The sequence below is a fragment of the Haemorhous mexicanus genome, chromosome 6 (assembly GCF_027477595.1).
Source record: "Haemorhous mexicanus isolate bHaeMex1 chromosome 6, bHaeMex1.pri, whole genome shotgun sequence".
NCBI lineage: Eukaryota > Metazoa > Chordata > Aves > Passeriformes > Fringillidae > Haemorhous > Haemorhous mexicanus.
In genome coordinates, this window is record NC_082346.1 from 56,476,602 (window position 1) to 56,497,833 (window position 21,232).

Sequence of the window (21,232 nt, forward strand, 5' to 3'; positions counted from 1 at the left end):
ACAGCTTTCCTCACATCCTACTCACATTCAAGCTGTGTAAACTTAAGAGTTCAGGACAAAATTTAAAGCCCAGTGATGCTTTTGACTGTATTAGTAAAATTCACAAAGGCAGTGCAACCAACAGACCTCAGCTTGCACATAATAAAAAAATGAGCAAAATTTTCTGCCAAAATGTAGACTTGTGAAACCAATAGTTTCTTAGACACTTTTAAATCTGAAGCCAACTGCCTCCATATGGCCTGCAAAAGAATCCACAAAACTGGGAGTGAATCTCAGACACAAAAAATGTAAAGTATTAAGCTATGGGCTACTAACAAACATTAAAACCTTAAATTTTACTATTGGTAAACTCAAGCATTCATTCAGTTACTCAAAAACATGAACAAGGTCATATTATTTATGGTCAGAACTTTTGATTTTGATCAAATCTGAAAAGTTCATGTTGCCTAAATGTACTTCAATATACTTATCTCACAAAAGCTTTTTTTTGCATCAGCTCATATGCTAGTTACATTAATTTGCTATTTTGCTATCACTGGAAAAAAAAAATCCATGTTGAGATCCACCTTCACCATGCTCTGCACTAGACAACCTGCCCCCTGAAAGCACAACCAGGAACTTGTCAGACAATAGTTCTGCTTCAAATTACTTGTCTTGCTGAAACACCGGAATAATTTTAATTAAGTATTTAACTCCTCTCACAGAGGAGTTTAACTCCTCTTTTAGAAATGTAGAGGTATAGAGTTAAAAGAAAATCTTAGAAAAATGCAGGGAAAACTTGTTTAGGGCCTACATGACATGCTGTGAAGGCTGAAAGAACTGACAGAACCCAGAAATTTCCTCTCAGGACTTCCAGGATTGTTGCCTTTGCCCCCTTCATGAGCTGTCATATGCAACAGCAGGTGATCAACAGGCTATTCCAAAAAACCTTCATCTACCTGGTACTTATTTGCTGAGGGGATACTTTGGACACTTTCTTTTCTTTGACAGATAAAAGAGCTACAGCATCATTGTAGATCTGCAATCTGAAACCCCTTACTCCTGCAGGGCAGGGAAATAAACCAGCATTTTTGCTAAAGGAAGGCGACAGCAACTATCATCAGCAAGACAGATCCACAAACTGTTAAATGAAAGGTTCACGGCAGTAAAATAAAAAACTTCCAGAGCTCTAGGAAAACAGTACCTACCGAAAACAATAGCAACTAAGAGTTCACTTGTGTAAACAATGAAAACAACCCACAGACTACAGGCTGTGAGAAGCAAGATATCAACAGAACTAAAAAAAACAACTGACCTAACAAATGTTAAGTTTCTAGCATCTGCCTAGGACAGAAGAGTGACATCACTTAGGCATTATAATCCTGTATCAGATTTTAGACTACATTTTGCTATATAAAAAGTCTGTCAATCCATGGGAATGAAGCACTGCCAGATCTCCAGACATTATCTTTAGGGAAGCTGTTTGTTATCTGTTAAAACATTGAAATGCCTTGTTTTAGATTCAGACAGTTCTGCTAAAACCAAGGAGGAGTTGATATTTACATAAAATTTAAAAGGTGGACAGTAAATTTGTGGCTATAGGAGGAGAAAATGAGTATAGCTTAAAAAGAACAAACAAAAAAAACAAAGAGATTGCATTACATATAAAACTGCTATTTTAGAAGAATAGCTGTCCAAGTGCAATATTTATCATCATCAGCTAAAGCAACAAAGCCTGAAGTTACAGAAATCTATAAAACATGCCTCTTGTGATGTTTTCTAGCGGAAAATATAATTTGGCACTTGCTACAGAATGAGTTCAACATCCCTGCATCATATTATCTTTTGGCTTGATTCCTAAATTGCTACATCTGGAGGAACAGCAAGAGATCTTGTTGTTGCTCCTTGACGCAAATAATTCCACCAAAGGACTGTCAAGACACCGGTTACCATGTAAGAGACTTTGGAACACAGGGATAATTCTAGGTACACTAACAAGCTCTGGCTGACAACATTTCTCCATCAGGCAACACAGATTAAAAATGGACTTTTATTCTCCCCAAAACAAGGCTCTGAAATTTTGCTTTCTTTCACTGTTTAAAAGACAGTGGGCCATATGCTATCTTTTCACAATATACACAATTATTATTAAAAGGTGGAAGCTGGAGACTCTTCCTGAAAGATTTTCTGCTCTGATCAGTTGATGCTTACAATGTTCATGATGATTCAATACTTAAGTTCTCACCCTGCAAATCAGCATTATATGATTCCTTACAGGATTATTGCAAATGGGTCTTATCAACCAAGAGCAGAAGACTGATCTTTAAGTCAAGCAGTTCTGAAGAAGTTCCAGAGGTTTTTTTTGTACTTGCTGTCTTCATTAAGGATTACCTATCTTCTGGACTATTTTTTTTCTGTGAATCTTCGAATGACAAACCTCATCTAGTACCACCTGCCCAATTTCAATGAGGCTTATCTAAAGCAGCTTGAAACAAACCAATGAAATCAGCTGTCAAAATTTTATGCTGATGAATTAAAAAGTAAAAAAAAATTCTAATCTATTTAAGAAACTAGCAAATAGCACAGCTATAACAAAGGATTTTGGAAGTTGATAAGGGCTATAAATATGAGAATTCCTTAAATAATGGATTCCTACTAAACTCTCAGAAAACTGCAGCAGTTGCTGCATTTGCAAATGCACAAAATATTACTAATACACAGGAAAGGACAGAAGGTTGGAAGACAGCAAGACTCCAGATCAAAACAAGGCTGCAGTGGTGCAGTGATCTTTCCAAATGTCCATAAACTCCACCAGCTCTATTTAATAAAATATGGACATGATGCTCATAGTTCACTATTCTTCCTATCTTCAGGTCAGGGTCCTCCAAACCAAACGGTTCAGAGCTATGTGGGGATCCCCAGTACAAGGCCAGGTGTGGCCTCACAGCAGCTCAGGAAAAGGAGGGAGGAACCACTGTGTCACTACAACTGCATCTCATTGTACAACATCCCACACATCACTTAGTTCTGAAGTTCAGAGATCTAAATCTTTGACATCTGACAGGGTAACCAGTATACCCTACCTCAAATGCATCACAAGCTTACTAAAACAGTCCTAAAGTATAAACTGCCCATTCCATTTCATCAGCTGATGAGATATGAAAAACATGTTAAAAATACTCTTAAATATTTTATTCTCCAAATCATTAAGGAAGACGTGCCTGAGAACAACATAACTGTAGTGCTGTAAAATTTGCAGTACACACGGGTGCACTGGCAATAAATTAAAACCAAAACTAAATGAATTCAAGATGACTCAGCTTCAGAGATCCTTTTATTACATAATAATCTCAGCTGGAAAGTCAGGAAAAAAAAAGTTGTGTTCACTAAAATGAAAGGTTTAAAAAAAAAAAATAAATCCACCCAAACCAAAGAACCACACACAAACGCAAACAAAAAAAAAAACCCACTTGCAAACCCAAACCAGAAAAAACCACACACACACAAAACCCCCTGAACCCCAAACTCTACACAAAAGGACACCTTTCACCAAGACTCCAGACCCAGATGATAAATAAGAAAGACAAAAAAATTAGTACTTTACTTTTATTAGGTGGGGATATGGAGCAAAGTCCCATTCAAGCTTTTCTGCTTGTTGGAATTGGCAACACTGAAATTTACTTGGAAAGAAAGCTCAGTCGGACAACACCAGGCAAAGGTGAAGAGCAGATTTGGGTGAGGGTTTGAGTCAATTTTCCTGAAAGAAAACAATCTTCAAAATCCGCATTTAACAAAAGTGTCCCATTGAATTTGTACCATAGAACCAAATGTTCTCAAATTATTAAAAATATTTTGGCCAAGGTTAAGGACAGGGAGGTGCTGATGTTCCTACAGTCTTGTGTTCGACCTTGTCAACAGCTACAGCAAAGTCATCCAAAATCCACTGAATTCCAGAAAAGCCTGACCTACCTACTGCATTGAAAAATCATCCCATGGAAAAAGCATAGGATACAAAGACAGGCATTTGTATCTTTTCTTTTACAAACCATTCAACAAAATATGTAAAAGACACACCATCAAACAAAAAAATCTAAACCAGAAACCAAAACAAAGCCAATCAACATGGAATTTTTTCTAAAGATCATGCTTTTTGTCAAATACTAAAGGTGATTCGCAGCACCGATCATAATTTTATCATTTTACAACAAGGAACAATTTCTACAAAATCTATAGACAAACAATGTAGTGTGTAATATGTAGTGTTGTAAATGGAACCAACACTATTCTTTGTTCTTTGTTTTCAATAGTGTCAATGCAGAAAGTGCTACCATAGCTTTCTTCCACTAGGCAGGAAGTATTAACAAAATACTGATTGTTTAGTGCATTGCTTTCAGGGAATACCAGCTATTCAATCTTAGATGTAAAGATGTTATCTGGCTTGGTAAAAAATAGTAAATGAAAAGTGAATACATCCTTGGGGATTCAACAGGCAAACCAGCAGAATTTTCCTTCCATCACAGTGGAATAACTCTTTCCAAAACATTTCTTTAGTTTTAAGGTGTCAGATTTATAAATTAAAAGCTATTGTTTTATACTCAGAAGTCCACTTCAGTTGACTCAAAAGCTAATAATAAATCAAGCTATGCAAGGTAAAACTAAAAATTTCAGGCATTTTATATACAGAAGAAACTTATACAAGGCAAAAATCCCTGATATTCAAGTAAAAATCTCACACACACACACACACACACACACACACACACATACTCTCTAATCCATTATAATAAGTCACTGTCTGATTTTACAAAAAGAAATCCAAAACTGCTTAAGATTACAGCAAATAAACAAACCAGTGTTGGCCCACCTTCTTTTTTATAATTCTGTCCGTGGTCCACTGTTTAGATTTAAGTCCCGTCTTTTTCGGTAGCCAAGATTTCCCTTTTGATGCTTTTACAATATTCTGAAGAACCATCCTTAAAATATTCTTCATGTGGACAGTTATAAACAGCAGTGAATATAAAAAAATTGTGTAAAGCTAAAACCTAATAACAGTTTCTGTGCAACAACTACAGTGAAAAACTACTTAAAGGGAGTATTTTTGGTGTACTGGCACACGAATTCAGGCAGTAATGACGAGCAGTGATAAGATGTTCTAAAGAAACAAGACAGGCCACAGTTGTGACAGGAACAAGATAGGCTAGATCAAGTTTCACCTAATTAGGCAAGGTTGCAGTACAGGAGCTCTGCTATCCTCTCATTGTGCAATAGTAGTCTTTGTTGCTATTATGACAATGACAAACAGTAAGTATTTATCTTTAAATACATTTACATGTAAGGCTCTGACTGTCTCAAAAGTCACAGAAGAGATTTTCCCGTTGAAGGGGCAATGACAGGAGCAGAAGTCCTAAGAGCAAATGATCCTAACAATAGTCAAAAGACATTTCCATAACACATTTTCTTAAATCAAAAAAATTTTAAGTGGAACAACCAGCTAAAAAACAACACCACCATATATTTATACCTAAAAATACTATAGTTCAGGCATTACTCCATTCTTGGCAAAGTCTATCTTCTTGCTGGACATAATTCAAGCAGCAGAGAATATACTGTAAACTATGTTTCTGACTGTCTCATCATGTCAAGGAACAGCAAATGTTTATCATCTTTCCTGTTGGCACTATACAGGATCGGGCATGGGGAACAGGCGTGCAGCAGCACCAACAGGGCTTTTAGCCCTTACAACTGCAGGAGCAAAGCACCATTCTGCAGCCTGATCCTTCCCTTCCTAGAGTAAATGGAGAGAGGAGGGACCCAAGGGTAAAAACAAAACAAAACAAACACAAACAATTATGAAATATCAGCAGAACCAGACAACCCATCTCTCTCAGAGCTATGAGCCACATTTTGTGTAGCACATTGCACATTAACTGCAAGAACAGAAAAGTATGGAGCTCTCAACTTCGCTTGTGAGCCACAGCATTTTTACTTTACCCTTCCCTACCAGCAGCAGCAGAGCAGACAAAGCTAATGAGATACTTTATTTGATGTGCTTTGACATTCAGAATCAGGACTGTCCCTCCATAATGCACTTTGTCACTAACAAAAACATTCTGATCCCATGCAGTATTCTTCCTTCCTGCACAGCAAAATGTACCACGTTGAGAGATTTATTGAGAATATCATTGGTAGAATAGTGTCAGATGTTTAAAATGCTGCAACTTGAAAAAAATAACCTGTTAGCAACTAAGAACATTTTAAATAAATGAGAAACTCAAGGTTATTTCTTAAAAGGGAAGGGTTGTTTTGCTTTAGGAAGGATGGAAAAAATCTAATCTGGTTGTTCTCCAAAACCAGATTGTATCTTGATCTGCCAGAAAAACAAACTATCACATGAATAAATATTTGAGAGGAAAAGCTGGGTCTGTTTTAACACATACTATGCCACTCTTTCAACCATGGCTATGGTCTGAATTCTTCTAAACTGCCCCTCAAATTTATAAAAGCCTTACTTAGGAAGGCAAGACAGACATGCAGAACAGCAGTATATGGGAGGATCAAACACTGAAGCCTGTCATACCTATTGGATAACTGGATTATTTCAAAAGAAGAATAGGAACTAAAATAAACACGTGTCACTGAATTTCCCTTTCATGCTGTTGTTCCCTCCTGAAATAACTGAAAACATCTGTGTGTAATTTGTTAAATCAGATAAATAATAAAACCAATACAAACAGAGTAGCCCCTCATGTTCTATGAAAGTATCATCTCCCACTGAGTACCTGATCCAGTGCAGGCATTTGGCTGCTTTTGAATTCTTACTGTCAGACAGGTAAATACAAATCTAGGCTGTATGTAGAGAGATAAGAATACCAGTCGCTGGTTGCTTAATGTATCAGCCTCAAAATCCTAAATTAAAGAAAGAAGGGGATTTTCCTAACTAAAATTTCAAGAAGTTTTGAATGTTCTAAATGAAGGGGGTAAGATACAGGCACTATTTCACTGACATAAGCTGTTTTCCTACATTAAATGCAAAAAAAATCCCATTTAAGATCCAAGAAGTCTTGCCCTGTATGACAAAGCTTGTATGTAGCAAATCTATACACCTGCAGACTATGCAAATCACTCAGCAGGAAAGTAATTGCAGCCTGTGATCCCACTAAAGTACTTCAATATTAACACACTCGTGATCTCTGAAAACTACACAGAATGATGTAGGAAAAAAGGATATAAAGGAAAATTCAAAAGTCTAATTCTCTTAAATGTATACAACTTTGCATCAAACACTTGTACAAAATGGAAAACTATTGAATATAAAGCTAGAGATGAAAACTGATAGGTGTGAGCAGCTAAGAACATTTAGAGAAGTAACGAACAAGTAAGAAGAAAAGCAAGAGTTCAGAAGGAATATAACACCATACTGCAGGCAGGGTAGCAGTAATTTAAAATTAAGGCTTATTTGTTTTAATAACCTTTGTGTCACTTGGCCAGCCTATTTTACTCTTTCACTATTGTCACTTCTCTCCACTTGCTATATAAGCCATATTGTAAATGCTGAATGTGCAAAAAAAAAAAATTATTTAAACATGCTTAACTACAAATATTCATGACTGCACAGAGGCTCTCTAATCCAAGCATTTCCATATTTGTGGAAAATGAATCTAAACAGACACCTTAATATTACGTCAAGATGAAAATTAACTTCTTATAATTTGCATCCAAGACTTTAAAAACCCAAATACCTTGGGGTTTTTTCTATGTTTTTTCTGTTTCTACAGTAGGACCAAGCAAAAGCCATGGATCATACTGGAAAACAAACAAACATAAAAAACAAAACCCCATCAGCAATAACAACAAAATCAATATTTTCAGAGATCATTATAAATTAATAACACTTAATAAGACACGTACCTAGGTTTACATATCACTTCCACTTCAGGGAACTGACAACCAAGTTTATGCATTTCTTAAGTCTACTGCATGAGGTAAAAACATGATGTTCCACTACAAAAAACTGTACACTCTATAACCTACACAGAGAATGAGTTTTGGGGTTTTTCCTTTTTCCCATATGAGGCTGGAATGAATGGAAGGGATTTTACAATCTGCTCTCCAAAAGATATTAGAAACACAGAGGCACCCCTAAGCCCACAGGAAACCAGATTGTTCATTCCATTCTGACTACAGCTACTGATATATAAAAAAATACAAATCTACATGAAAACATTCATATTTTTTGCTTTCTTTCACATCTTTGAACACATCTTGTCTCACAAGAAAACGGCACTAATTAACAAGAAGAATCACTGAAAGACTTAGGTCTCCACTTCAGGCATGGTGGGGGAGGAAGACAAATTCAGACACATCAGAACACCCATCCCTGAGCACTGGAAAAAAAGAGGCTGTTGAAACCTCAGTGCTTGAAAAATTTCTAAATCATTGGAGAGATTAAAAAAAAGCTGACTAAAAGCTTTTTCCTGCTCAGAAAAGATAAAGGCAACTACACAGAGGCTCCAGATCAAGCTTCCTTGTAATTTTGTGTCAAAGCTTCTCAGCTCTTTAGAACTGAGCACTATTTGGTAGCTTCAGATGGACAGGGGAAGGGAGCAGCGGCAAATGGGGGTAATCCAATAATGCCTTGAAGACTCAGATCACAAAGATTTGTCAAGTTGAATGTTATAAAACACCCAGAAACACAAAAATACCATATTAGAAACACTGTACAGTAAATCCACTGATGTACTGTCTTTTATGTCCCTTAAAGTGCTTTTTCAGGTTATAATTTTGAACCATAACCACAAGAATTCCTCTATCAAAATATTCTAGAGGTTGGTACTCATGAAAGTGGATCCAATTCAAAAGTACTTTGTTTAGCTAAAAATGAGCAAAACTAAAATACCTGATATACAAATTAAATTAGTCCAATGTAAGTATTGAATTGGATTTTAAAATCACACTGGGGTAAACAGAATTTAAACTGATTTAACCTCCTTCACAACTTTACCTCCTATGGCTTTGATAAAAACAAATACTATTGCTCTCCACCATCTGGGGGTGAGGGGAAAAGGTAAAAATAAAGTACTGCAGCCAGGAGTTTGGCAGGAAGAGAGCACTGCAAACAGGACTTGAAATTTATTTGTTTGAGTGTAAAGCCTGGATATGCATAGCACATTCCCATATAAAACAAGCCCTTGCTGAAGTGTTAATAAATAACAATAAAATGAAAGCTGCACTGTACTATTAGTAGACCAAAAAAACTATTCAGAGAAAGGACTGAAAAGATTTCCAAGTGGCATGGGCTAGAACAGACTCAGTTCCATGTGATATGGTTTTAAAATAATTGCATTGAACCTGATATGATTTAGAAGTGTAAAGGAGGTCAACCATTACATATCTTTTTTCCACAATCAGAAGTATGTGATTCAGACTTGCAGCTAAAATTGACTGAAACTTAGAGGACTTGGGACAATAAAACAGAACATTAGGAAATTAAGCATCAGGCATGCTGAGACATTCAGAGCTGCATGCAGAGATGAAGCTGCACAGAGAGAAGAGTTTCATAGTTTATTTTTACAAGACACTGTTTCAAGAACTCAGTCATCTCCCAAAACATATCTACAGTCCAACTGTTTGGTGCCTGAACAGCAATTAACCCATTCACTAGCCTGAAAAATAATTCAAAATTTCAGTTCCAAGAACTTGCCTTTTAATTACACACCAGCAAAATCTAACCACTTCTCTGTGGATAGATCTGAATAGCAACTTTAACACGAAGAACCAGGTTTGACTACTTTGACATATATATTTGAATAAGTCAGGTATCTAACATACCCATGTAGTATAAAAATGATCTTGTAGGATTTGTAAGCAATGGCTTCACAGATGCTTAGTCAGATGCCCAAACAAGTTAGTTAAGCTGTCAGTGGGTAGCAGTTTCAGTCAAATAACCACTGGTTGAATTGTTTAAACTTGTTTGGGATATTAGTTTCCTATGCTGTCCATACCATCACATGGTTTGTGCTCTGGCTATCACATTATTCTCTCTATGAAACACTAACAGCCTGCCAACCATCTTACAGACATCAATTATACCATATCAATGTGAAAATATCCTCTCCTTACATTTTATCTCTCCATCTCTCCAAAGGAAGTGACTGAGATATCAGTAACATTTATTAAAGACATATTATGACAATGTTTGGGATTTAAGTAATTTGAAAACCCCTCTGTCTAGAATAAATTCAGGACAGATTTTGACCACCACCCTGGTTAAGATTTCAGAAAATAGTCAGATATGCTTTCTGAAGCATGTTTGTTATAAAGTAATAACCATGGGGGGAGGGGGAGGAGGTAAGAAAATAAAAAGTTGAATTATGTTGAAATTACCATTAGTATGTTGAAAATATCACCTGCAGAGCAGCAGTAGGAATAACAACAGGTGCAGTACTGTCTTGAAACATAAATTAGACAAATTGCATTAGGAAACAGGATTAAAAAAGGATTTTCTCATGCAAAAATGCATTCAAAGTATGTCTTCTCAACTTAAACTGAACCTGTTACTATAAACTAAGACTTTACCCAGCTTTTTAGAGAAACTAATAAAAAAAAATAAAAAGAAAAATTAAGCAGGTAAGCCTGTTCTTAATGGCTGTGGTAAACCCTGCCAGTCTCAAACCACTCTGTTTCTTTCCCTTTAAAAACAAGAGAGCAATGCAGGCAAGACTCTCCTCCACAATTTAATGCAGCTCAATCTACTTTTTTCATCTAATACAGGAACTCTCAACAATTCTCAGCTATTCACCTTAGTAGGTCTGGACGGACACATTCTGGATTTAAGGAGAACAAGGCTTACTGGTCTCCCAGTGTCCAACTGGCTCCCAAGAGATTAGAACACAGAATTAATTCAGATGATAGTCAATGCATTGGGCTTATGAGCATGGGATTTGGGACTGGAGAGACTCTCCAAGATTAGCCTGGCAGAGACCTTAGAAACTCACTATTTATTTGGTCTGACTTCAGAGAGCAGGGAAGTTATGTTGTTTGCCATTTTGGACATTGATCTAGATGCTTTTGGTATGAATCCATCTCCCCATCCATATTCATTCACTACCATGGAGTCGTTTTAGGCTACAAGATCCAAACCTAAACTGATAAAACTGATTACATACTTCCTGCAATCTACACACTTCTGCCACTTCTTGGGCTGGTTCCAGTGCTTATCTGACCCTGCACTGAGTCAGTTTCAATGTGCTCAGATGGCAGAGAAGCATCCTGGCAGGGAAAGAAAAAAGAAACAAAGGAATAAAAAAAAAGTAAAGGCAAACAACTTCCTGCTGAGTTTGCAAACAGCTCAGCACAGAAACAGATAAATACCAGAGAGAGCCAATACAAGGGAGGGGGCAGCAGGGATGCAGGACTTCAGCAACCCCTGCAGTTACACCCATTTCACTTACACAAAACTGAAGCCTCTGTTCTTCTCCCATTCTCAATTTATAAACAAAAGTTTAATCATGCGAACGCTGAAATCCTTTTGTCAAACAGACATAAGGACACATGGGTTAAATACAGTGTCTGCAACATATGCAAGTTTAGATGAGATTGCTTCCTGCTGGAGCTGAAACTCCTTAAATAAAGTATTTTATAGCTACACTCTTCACACATAAATAGAATTCTGCTGCTAAGCAAAGCAGTGAACTGAAAACTAAAAAATCTTACTTGTACTTCCACTGGCAAAGAACTAGGCTAGAATACACTATGAATCTAGAGAATAAGGAAATAATGGGCAGAAATCAGAAGGAATGCACTACTGCAAAGTGAGGGGTGGGAAACGATGACAGACTAGCAACTGCCAGTTAAATTTTATTGGTTCTCCTTTTGTTTTTTTTTTTTGTGTCCCAACTTTATATTTGTTTCTCAAGATTTCCTCAAAGACCACATATTTTACCAAAAAACCAATATCCTTACTTTTTCCCATTTCAGAGAAAATGTAAAGTGTTACTGGGTATGCAATAAAGATGTGGAAAGTGGTGAAACCATAACTTATCTCTGAAGTAACAACGTTACTGCACTGCAGAGACTTCAGTTTCACCTCACTGCTCTACTCACCTGTTCAAAATACATTGCCTGGGGTAGAGCTCCACAATAAACTAAACTGAATAAACAAAAAATACTTGAAGAGAGAGATTCCACTTGGCCGTCCCCTTCTCTGGTATCAATCTTAGCCAAGCAGTCTGCTCCCTCCTGTAGCAACACGGACAAGACAACAGTCAATGCAATACACACGCACACACACGTGTACATGCATACACTCACGTACATACACACAGGTACATAAATCTCTGCAATGCTCTTTGGATGCAGCTATTGATACATGTTTAGTGAGCTGGATGGGTTTGCTGAGACAAGCAGCGCAGTCCATTCACAGCCAGTGGGGAGAATGGGCAGCAAAAAAGAGGAAGCAGCCTCTTCCAGAGCTACAGGAAATGGTTAACCCAGCTCATCCCCATTGTGAAACCTCAGCCCAGAAAGGAATTCAGCTGCTCCAACATCCTACTGCACCACAATGATAAACCTGCTCTCCAGTAAAGCACACATACTTGCTTCCAAGCATGATCTAAGAAAAATAACAGGGCGACCTAAAACCCAGGTAAAGTGACTGAAATTTGAAGTTCAAAACATTTTTTGTCCCGCTGCTAAGCAGTTCATATTCTTGCTGGTCCTTTGAGTTATTACAGAATTTATGCTTTGTCCTCCAGGTACCATTGTTGCCTTTGACACACAAATCTGCTTCTGAAGGATGGTGTCTATTATTGCACAATATAATTCTATTATTGTCTGTCATAAAAAAATTGCTTCCAGAACCTCAAAACATAGAGCACACTCCACTGATAAATTGCCTAACACATTCGAGATTATTACATGCTTTCAAGTTTAATAGATGATAATGGCAGATTTCCCAACTCCCAGAAAAATGTACCAGCCTGAAGTGTTAAAATTCTTATCTTAGAATATTTGTTTACTTAAAAATCTTACCACAATTTAAGAACAAGTGAGACACCAGATTCAATGCTGACAGAAAAACTGTTCATAAATGCAGAAAGATTTCAAAGATATTTTGAATCACATAATAATATAATTTTTCAATTTAAGAAAAAAAGTTTAAAATCTCCTTTTGCTGGGGTCTTATACAAACCCGGGAATGAACCTCCTATATCCCAGGCTAGAACATTTATTTAAGAGGTTAAGTATTTTGAGCTATCTTGTGCTAGTAATTAATGTATGGTAATACTAAGCTTTTAATTTAGACAAACACATAAGACTTGTAAATTCCAACAGTGAGTCATGAGGGAAAGGAGCAAGACGCCTTCCCCCCACTCCCCAAATCAGGCAATAATTTGTTTGCTTCTTCAAACCTCTATTCTCAGCAAAGATTTTTATTTTTAAAGATGCCTATAGTTTACAAAGACAAAAAAAAAAAATTATTGAACCCCCTGGACATTTAAGAAGATAATAAACATGAGCATTGATTGTAATACCAAGCATTAGACTTCAAATTCTTTACAAAAAAAGCACTGCCTTTTTTCTGTCTTTGGGCAGCTCTCGGCATAATGGGGGCTGCTCCACAGCTGTATGCATCTAAATATAAATATATGAATAGGCAAGGTTTGGGTTTTTTTAATAATGTATTTTATATGAAACTTGGCTTTGTTAAAAAAAAAAAAAATCAATCTGGTGGAATGGAATTTGTTTTCAAACAAACAGTTATTTTCTCTGAAGTCTGCAATGGACAACAAATTCAACTATAATAACATATGAGAGAGCATCCTTTCCCTCAATTTCTCATTCATTTCACAGACCCACACATATCTAATAAATACATTTAAATATTCTATTATCAGACTAGCACGTGTATAATACATTTGTTGACATGGTGAAGCTGATGAACTTATTTTTACGACAGAATAGGCCATATTCTGTCAACCTAAAAAAATAGTGACATGATCCAAAAAAACATGAAATGGCCTTTAAGCTTTGTTGCAATAAATAACTCCATTAATAATGGCTGATAAACATGCAAATTATTCTCTACAGTCAGTTCAGATTTATTCAGCAAACAAGGATATCAGTATTGCTGAGAACTATACAGCTCTGAATTAATCACAATATATAGTATCTCCATATCACTGAAAATTGCTCATATTAAAATAATGAAAATTCATAATATTGATTTAAGTGTATTAAAGTGATACATCTTCCTCTACAATGTTTAATTTTATCAGGAGCAACCTTCCTCTGGAAAGATAACAGGGGACACTAATTTAGGAATATTTTGGTTTTAAATTATAAGCAATATAATAAACAGTGCCCACTTTGGACCTTTTGGAAAATGCTTTAGACCGAACACAGGACAAGTGTATACTCATTTTAAAACAAACAAAAAACCCAACCAAAGAACAAAAAGTCCACCAAACCCCCCACTTTTTCTTAATTCACCAGCTTAATTGAAAAAAAACTCCTGCGGATATCCATCTTTGCTTTGTATTTTATCATAGCATTCATCTTCATAGCTCAGGAGCTTCTGTATAAATTCTCTAGTCTAACATAAAATATGCATTAGTCATGGGCTTCTTCAGAGGAGACTTGCAGTGTCCCACAAAACTAACTAGAAAAATAAAAAAGTAAACCCACTAAACACTCCAAACTTTTCACTGTCCCTTCTGTGAAAAAAAAACATCACAACTACCTGATCCTACACAAGTATTGTCCAGTAATTCTAACTTCACACAAAGTCTCATAAAGTTCCTCCCAGGTGCTTTCCAAAATGTGAATGATGGCTGCAGCCTCACTGATATTCATGAGTTCAAGGCAGAACCAGAAAAGCTCTGCTAGGAGAACTTGTAATACCAACTCTTCCTCCTAAAAGATTCAATCCATCCCAATTTCTTACACAGCACCCACCATCACCTGTGTTATCACGTTACTGATGGTATACAAACTCTACACAGTTCTTCAGTGGGCTGTTACCTCACATGCTGGGAAAGAATTATACCCCAAATTAAGGCAAAACAGGAAAGTGTCACATGCTTCTCCAACATATCAGTTCCTTATTGCATTGCATTTTTTTATAAGTGGGAAAACTGTCACTTTTTTATAAGTGACTTTTTTCTTGTGCACACCCTTGTGCCTAAGAAAAACGCTAATACTTGACAAAAGAGGTGATTCTGGAACTACCATCCAAGAAAAAAAAAGCATTAATTGCATTATTTAAGGGAAAGTTTCCAACACTCTTTCAAACACAAACCCTAAAGTACCACAAATAAAAGCCTCTCAACTGGGTCAAATAGACAAAAATATACGTAACTAGGTTCCTCCAATCATGTTGTAGATTTTGTGGCTGAAAAAGGAGCTATATCCACAATAATTTTGCAAATAAATGTAACTCCGATTGTTTTAACACATAAGATTTCCTCTTTGAAGGGATACCACATAGTTCTATGTTTGCACACTTTATTCCAAGAAGGCAAGAAAAAATAACATTTACTTTTCAGTGAAAAAATATCCCTCTAATCAAGGCACACTTATAGGAACACTTAGCAGAGGTGATTTTCAGTGTAGCATCATAAGCTCACCATACACATAGTCCTTATCTCCTGAAGGCAATGAAAGGGTTTACAATTGCTATGTCTTGTCAGCAAAGCAAAGGGAAAAAAAAAATGCTGAGAAAACTGTAGTCTAAATCATTAATTCTTCTTCAAGCCCAACTGTGTTCAGGACCAAGAACAGTTATTCTGTGTTTTTCAGAACCAGAATAAGCAATATGAAAAAAGATAATGAATAAGATTCTTCTAAGAAAAGGATGCTGAAGAACAGAGTGGGAAGTATCCCACTCACAAAAGAAACTGTAATTGATAAAAACCTCTGAGAAGTAACAGTGTTCCCCATGTGAAAGGAGAAAAAAAAAAAAAAAATCACAACAGACACCAAAGGAGAAAAATGGACTTCAGATACCACTTCAGTCTTGAAATGGTTGTAAAAATGCCAAAATAATTGCCAGGGCAAAAGTGGCCCCAATCAGTTACTACAAGTCTAAAACATGTGAATCATAAGAAACTACAAAAGTTTAACATTTAAACTATGGTGATGTAACAAGTAGGTAAGTCTAGCAGTTCTCTCCCCTTGCTAGTTTATAATTTTGCTAATTATATTAAAAAACCCAAAGCCCAAAATACCCACAAACAAAAGTCCAACAGGGAAAAAAAAAAGCTTCCATGAATATGAAGTCAAGGAATTCTCTAAGGTAAAAAGTTAGATCACTAACTTTTCCATTCTTAGAATACAAAAAAATGAGTAAAATCCTAAAACACTTGGTCTAGTTCAACAGCCTTATGTTCATATTATTTGGATATTATATATTGATGAGTCCAGTAAATGGAGTTGGGTTTTTTCACCCTTGTAGTCTAGCTGGGATGAAAAACTGGACGACTGAAGGCACTGTCACAAGTCCATTTAAATACACATATTTATTTAAATATACATATTCCTGGCTGATAGACTGTCTATAACAGCATCTAAAATGGCTTTAGAAAAATGAAATATTTATTATTTTAGGACTTTGACTCAGTAAACTCTAATCTGCAAGACTACTACTCCTGTAGCAAGGTAATTTGTTTTTATTAAAATTCATCCGTCAGTTAAAAATGCTTTGAAGTGTGTTTCACAAACACAGTAAAAGTCTGAATCTTCAACCACCTTCCAATAAATATAAACAACCAACACATTTGAACAAGCAAGAAGGCAACACAAGACACTGGCAGAAACACTCAAATAGGTAAAAAGAAACTCTAAGAAGTCAATCCCTGCACTACCCAATGACGTTAACCTGAAACCCACACACAGGTTAGTAATGGGAAGCAAATACGTTTGTTCTGACTTAGCATGTCATTGGCATGCTGGGTTTTCAATAGGAATTTCATGAATGTAAAGCATAACCCAAGCTTATGGGAGAAGGAAGATGAAGCTGTCACCTTGTTTTTGTTTCTACATGCTAACATCCCTAAGTTCATGGCACAAGTCTAACTCCATGAACTTTGTTGCTGGTTTCTAACACGCCCAGCACACTGCAATTCTTATCTGTATCAATAGAGTATTTTGGCACCCAGCAGCTGGAAGTTAAAGTGCACATGATGTTAAAAAGCTTGTCATAATACCTGGCTTTTAAACACTACCTGTACTCTTCAATCTGAAATTTTACACCCAGTTTGAGCTATTTATTTTCTCCTCTCGATCACAAAACAAATTTAGAGCAATAAAATCTTGTTAAAGATGTCTTTAATGTTCTCACACAGAAACATTCTGCTGCAGTGCTTCAGCTGCAAACACTGCAGAGGAACTGTAAATAAAAAGCTAATTTCTACTAGAATTAGAGACAACATGGGAGATAGCCCCTTATATTGGAATATCTCATAAAGCCACATTTGAGATCAAATAGAGTTTGAAAGAAATCAACAAAAGGAATGTGATTGTTTATTACTCCGTCCCAGAGGATCTTGTCAAAATACGAACAGTCATCAGGAACAACTCTCTTCTGACCACTGCATCAGCCCACAGCGACAAGGGAGGGAAGCGGGGGGCAGGAAACGGACAGGGATTCTGTCACAGAAGACAATCAAGGTTGCTTGCAGGAAAATGAAAGGGTTTGTCTTCGATAAATGAGCGACGGTTTCACAAAAGCGGTGACGGGAACCGAGGAGGGAGCCAGGCTGACAGGGTGCTGCCGCCTGCGCTCGCTTGACCCCGGCAGGAGGGCCGGAGCCGCCTGCCCCGGGACGGTTCAGCCCTTCCCCGCACCCGGGCGGCGAGGGATCGGGATTTGGGCGGAAAACCCCGAAACAAACAGACACACCGCCCGCACACCCACTCACCCAAACACAACGCACCCCCCACGCCTCACGGCGGGCCTCGGCGGCCGGCAGCGACCCGGAGGCGACTCCCGCGCTCCCCGCCGGGGTGCGTGAGGCGCCGCTCCGCCACAGCCCGGGGGGACGCGGCCCCCGACCTGTCACGGCCGGTGCAGACCCCGACGGTGGAAGGGCGGGGGCAGGTCGTGCCCCCCCACAGCCGGGGACGGCGGTGACCCGCAGCCCCACCCCCGGCACGGAGCCCGCCGACGTCTCCGCAGCCCCGCAGCCCTCTGTCCCGGCTGGCCCGGGGATGACGGCGGCGCCGCGCACTCCATCCGCCGCCGGCAGCCCCGCAGGAAACGGCGAGGCGTCCCAGCGCCCGGCAGCGCGGCGCCAGGCCGGGGAGCGACGACGCGAACTCTCCCCGTTCTCACTCACCGGCATCATCTCCGCAGCCTTCTCCGCGCCGGGCCCGCTGAGCTGTGCCGGGCCTCTCCTGCTGCCGCCGCCGCCGCCTCTCACCGCGGAGGACGCCGCGCTCGCCCTGGCGGCTGTGACAGGTGCCTCCCGCGCGCCTCGCTCCGCGCAGCGGGCGGAAGGAAGAGGCGAAGGCGGCGACGGCGGCCGGGCTCCCAACCCCCTTCCTCCTCCTCCGGAGCGCGGCCGCCTCTCCCGCCTCCCTCCCCGGGCGCTTCCTGCTCTGCTCCGCTCGGCTCCGCTCCGCCCGCGCCGCCCCGCCACGGGTTAACCCCCGCCACCGCCTCCTTGCCGGGGCGGGGCCGCGCGGGGAGGCGCAGCGGGGCCGCACGTGACCGCGAGGCCGGGCCGGGAATGCGGGACCGGCACCCGCGCCCGCCTCCCGTTCCCGCCGGGACCCTCTCGCTCCCGCAGCGCCGTGCTGAGCGTGAGGCTCGCCACGCCGGTTCTCCCCCGCCCGACCTCCTCCCGGCGCTCTGCCGCCCTGCCCCCGGGCAGGGCCCCGGCGGGCGCCTCCTCCTCTGGGCGGGCTGCCCGCGGCCCATTGCTCCCGGCCTCGGGCTGTGGAGGAAGGGGTAGCGGCCCCGGGCGCTCTCTGCCCCCGGAATGTGGGGAATGCGGGGCGGCCCCGCCCGGCACGGCCCCACCGCTGTAGCTGCCCGCGGCCCGCTGGGCGTGCGGGGGGAGCTGGGCGGTAACACGGAGGTCGGTGGTCTCCCGTGCCTGTGAGCTGAGGTCCCTTCCCGGCAGTTTGTCCTGGTCCGAAACACACCTTGGATAGCGTCATGCCTAGCGTCACCTTCCTTCCACCGTCCCTTCCTTGTGAAATCTGCCTCATGTACAAAACTCCGCTTAGCAGCAGGAGGAGAAAGGTATTTTTGTCCTGATGTCAGACTCATGAGATCTGGTCTCGTGTTTGAAAGTAAGGTTCCGTTTCCTTCATTTTCTAGTCTCTCATTCTGTAGTTACAACAGCAAAATGAAAGTTAACAGCTTGGAAGAAGCCAAGCTCATCTAGAAGTCAAAACATCACCATATGTTAGTAGTGCAACACATGCGATGTAGACAAATTTCATATTGCTGGGAGTCTTAAATCCTAATCTACAGCATACATGGACCTACCCAGCGCTCCAACTGCTTCCGAAAAATGGCTGGTTTCCAGTCTTTGTTACTTTTATTTGCAGAACACCCTGACAGATCTCAGCTAGGAGTGGAAAAAAAAATGTTAACTTGGCAAGTTTTTGAGGAGCTTAGATAACGTTTGTGTAAGTCTTTGAAGGTAAGTGGTAATAGGATAATAATCTCACATTAATATATGAGCCTCAATGGTAAGCATAACCTATTCATGTAAGATTCTGTAACAGATAATTGTGTAAATGATCTTAATACATACATGCTTACGATTTCTCTGTGTATCCTTCTTAGTGCATTTACAGGCTCTGGTGTCAGCTTTTTGACAGGTCAAAGCCTCTGCCTCTTTTATTAAAATAGTCCTACAAGGAAAATCTATTAGCATCACAAGATAGTACTTTGCCAGTTTAATATTATTTTGCAAGTTCCAGTTGGAGTGCTACTTGCTGGCAATCACAGCAATATCATCCTCAGGTTCTTGCAGACTGTGATTCCACATCACACACAGAGCTTTGGCCCCATACAGAACTCCAAGATCTACTCAGAAGAGTATTAACCCTGGAACTAGGCTGGCTTGAATAAAACGGGCTCTAAAATGCTCAGTCATCTATCTTAAAAAAAGGGGGAGAGTGATTTATCTTCATCAAATTCATATTGAACTATAATCAACAAAATGACAGGAGTGAATAGAAATTTATTTGTCCTCTTCCTACTTACAGTAATTCTAATTTTAAAATTAGAAATTCTAAAATTCTAACACTGAGGGATTTGTGCACCTTTTATCACACTTGTTCTATAAAAATTAGTCTTTCTCATTGACTAGGTTAATTTTCATTGCCAGCAATTCTCATACTTGATAGCTGACATTTCCCTGAATTCAATGAATAATAATAAAAATTAAGATACTGTAACTACTATCCCACTATTACTTTTTCCACTATTACTGTAACAGCAGGAATACCTACAAAATGAAAACTGGGAGAATATCATGCAGACAATTGCTGGGGATGCAGACACTCCTCCATGCAACTCTGTTGGGATAATGGCCTGTAGTATAAAAGTTTGTCATTGTGTTGCTTTTGGCAGATGAAGGTTCAGCCAGTGCAGCAACCAGACAGACTGGATACTGAGGGCTAGGAGGAAATGTCTTCAAAAGGTAGAGTAAGTACTTTAAATGCAAGTCTGTTCCTACTCCTATTTCTGCTTCCCTTGAAAACATCACTTGTCTCACTTCTTCCTGTCTCAATTTTTCTATAGAAATGCAGAAAGAAAAAATATTAATCAATATTTACCAAGTATAATACTTAAAATTCTACCTGCAGCATGGGAAGTTTTAACACTTCTCCCACAGAAAAATCTTTTTGGGAACCACTCTCTTAGCAGTCAAGAGACAGCCTTTATAAAATATTCTGATTCCAACTTTCAACCAGAAATCTGTGTACTGTGAGCAAAAAAAAAAATGGTCACTTATAAAAATGTAGATTTTTTTTCCCCCCCATTGTCCATGCATTTCCATACCAAATGACAGGTCCAGTTTTGTAGAAATTATGGTGCTTGGCCCAAGGGGCCAGTGCTATCTACAACTCTGTTGCCTTTCTGGGATAACTGAGGTTGCATGAAAGCAGTCAGGATTTGGGGAATGCCTAAGAAGATAAGGGAAGAGAATTCGGTTTTGGAAGCATATAAAGCCAGAGGTACTAAACCCAAATTATTTGCCTCCAAATCTGCTTCCTTTTTGAAAGATGTTCT

At 39.3% G+C, this 21,232-nt stretch overlaps 2 protein-coding genes across 4 annotated transcripts in view; one reads left to right on the forward strand and one right to left on the reverse strand.

Annotated features, from left to right (window-relative positions):
• The window catches only part of PPP1R13B (protein phosphatase 1 regulatory subunit 13B), a 69,641-nt gene extending 51,027 nt beyond the window's left edge, over positions 1 to 18,614 (reverse strand). The window contains exon 1 of one of the 3 annotated variants that reach the window (XM_059850419.1): positions 18,315 to 18,614. In XM_059850419.1, the coding sequence (XP_059706402.1) occupies positions 18,315 to 18,323 (9 nt within the window). In that variant the 5' untranslated portion in view covers positions 18,324 to 18,614. The remainder of the gene's footprint in view (positions 1 to 18,314) is intronic. The other 2 variants (XM_059850418.1, XM_059850417.1) reach the window with 2 other exon arrangements.
• A 636-nt stretch (positions 18,615 to 19,250) lies between these two features.
• The window catches only part of TDRD9 (tudor domain containing 9), an 87,384-nt gene continuing 85,402 nt past the window's right edge, over positions 19,251 to 21,232 (forward strand). Inside the window, exons 1-2 of the mRNA XM_059848229.1 lie at positions 19,251 to 19,275; positions 20,621 to 20,639. Coding sequence (XP_059704212.1) covers positions 19,251 to 19,275; positions 20,621 to 20,639 — 44 coding nt within the window. The remainder of the gene's footprint in view (positions 19,276 to 20,620; positions 20,640 to 21,232) is intronic.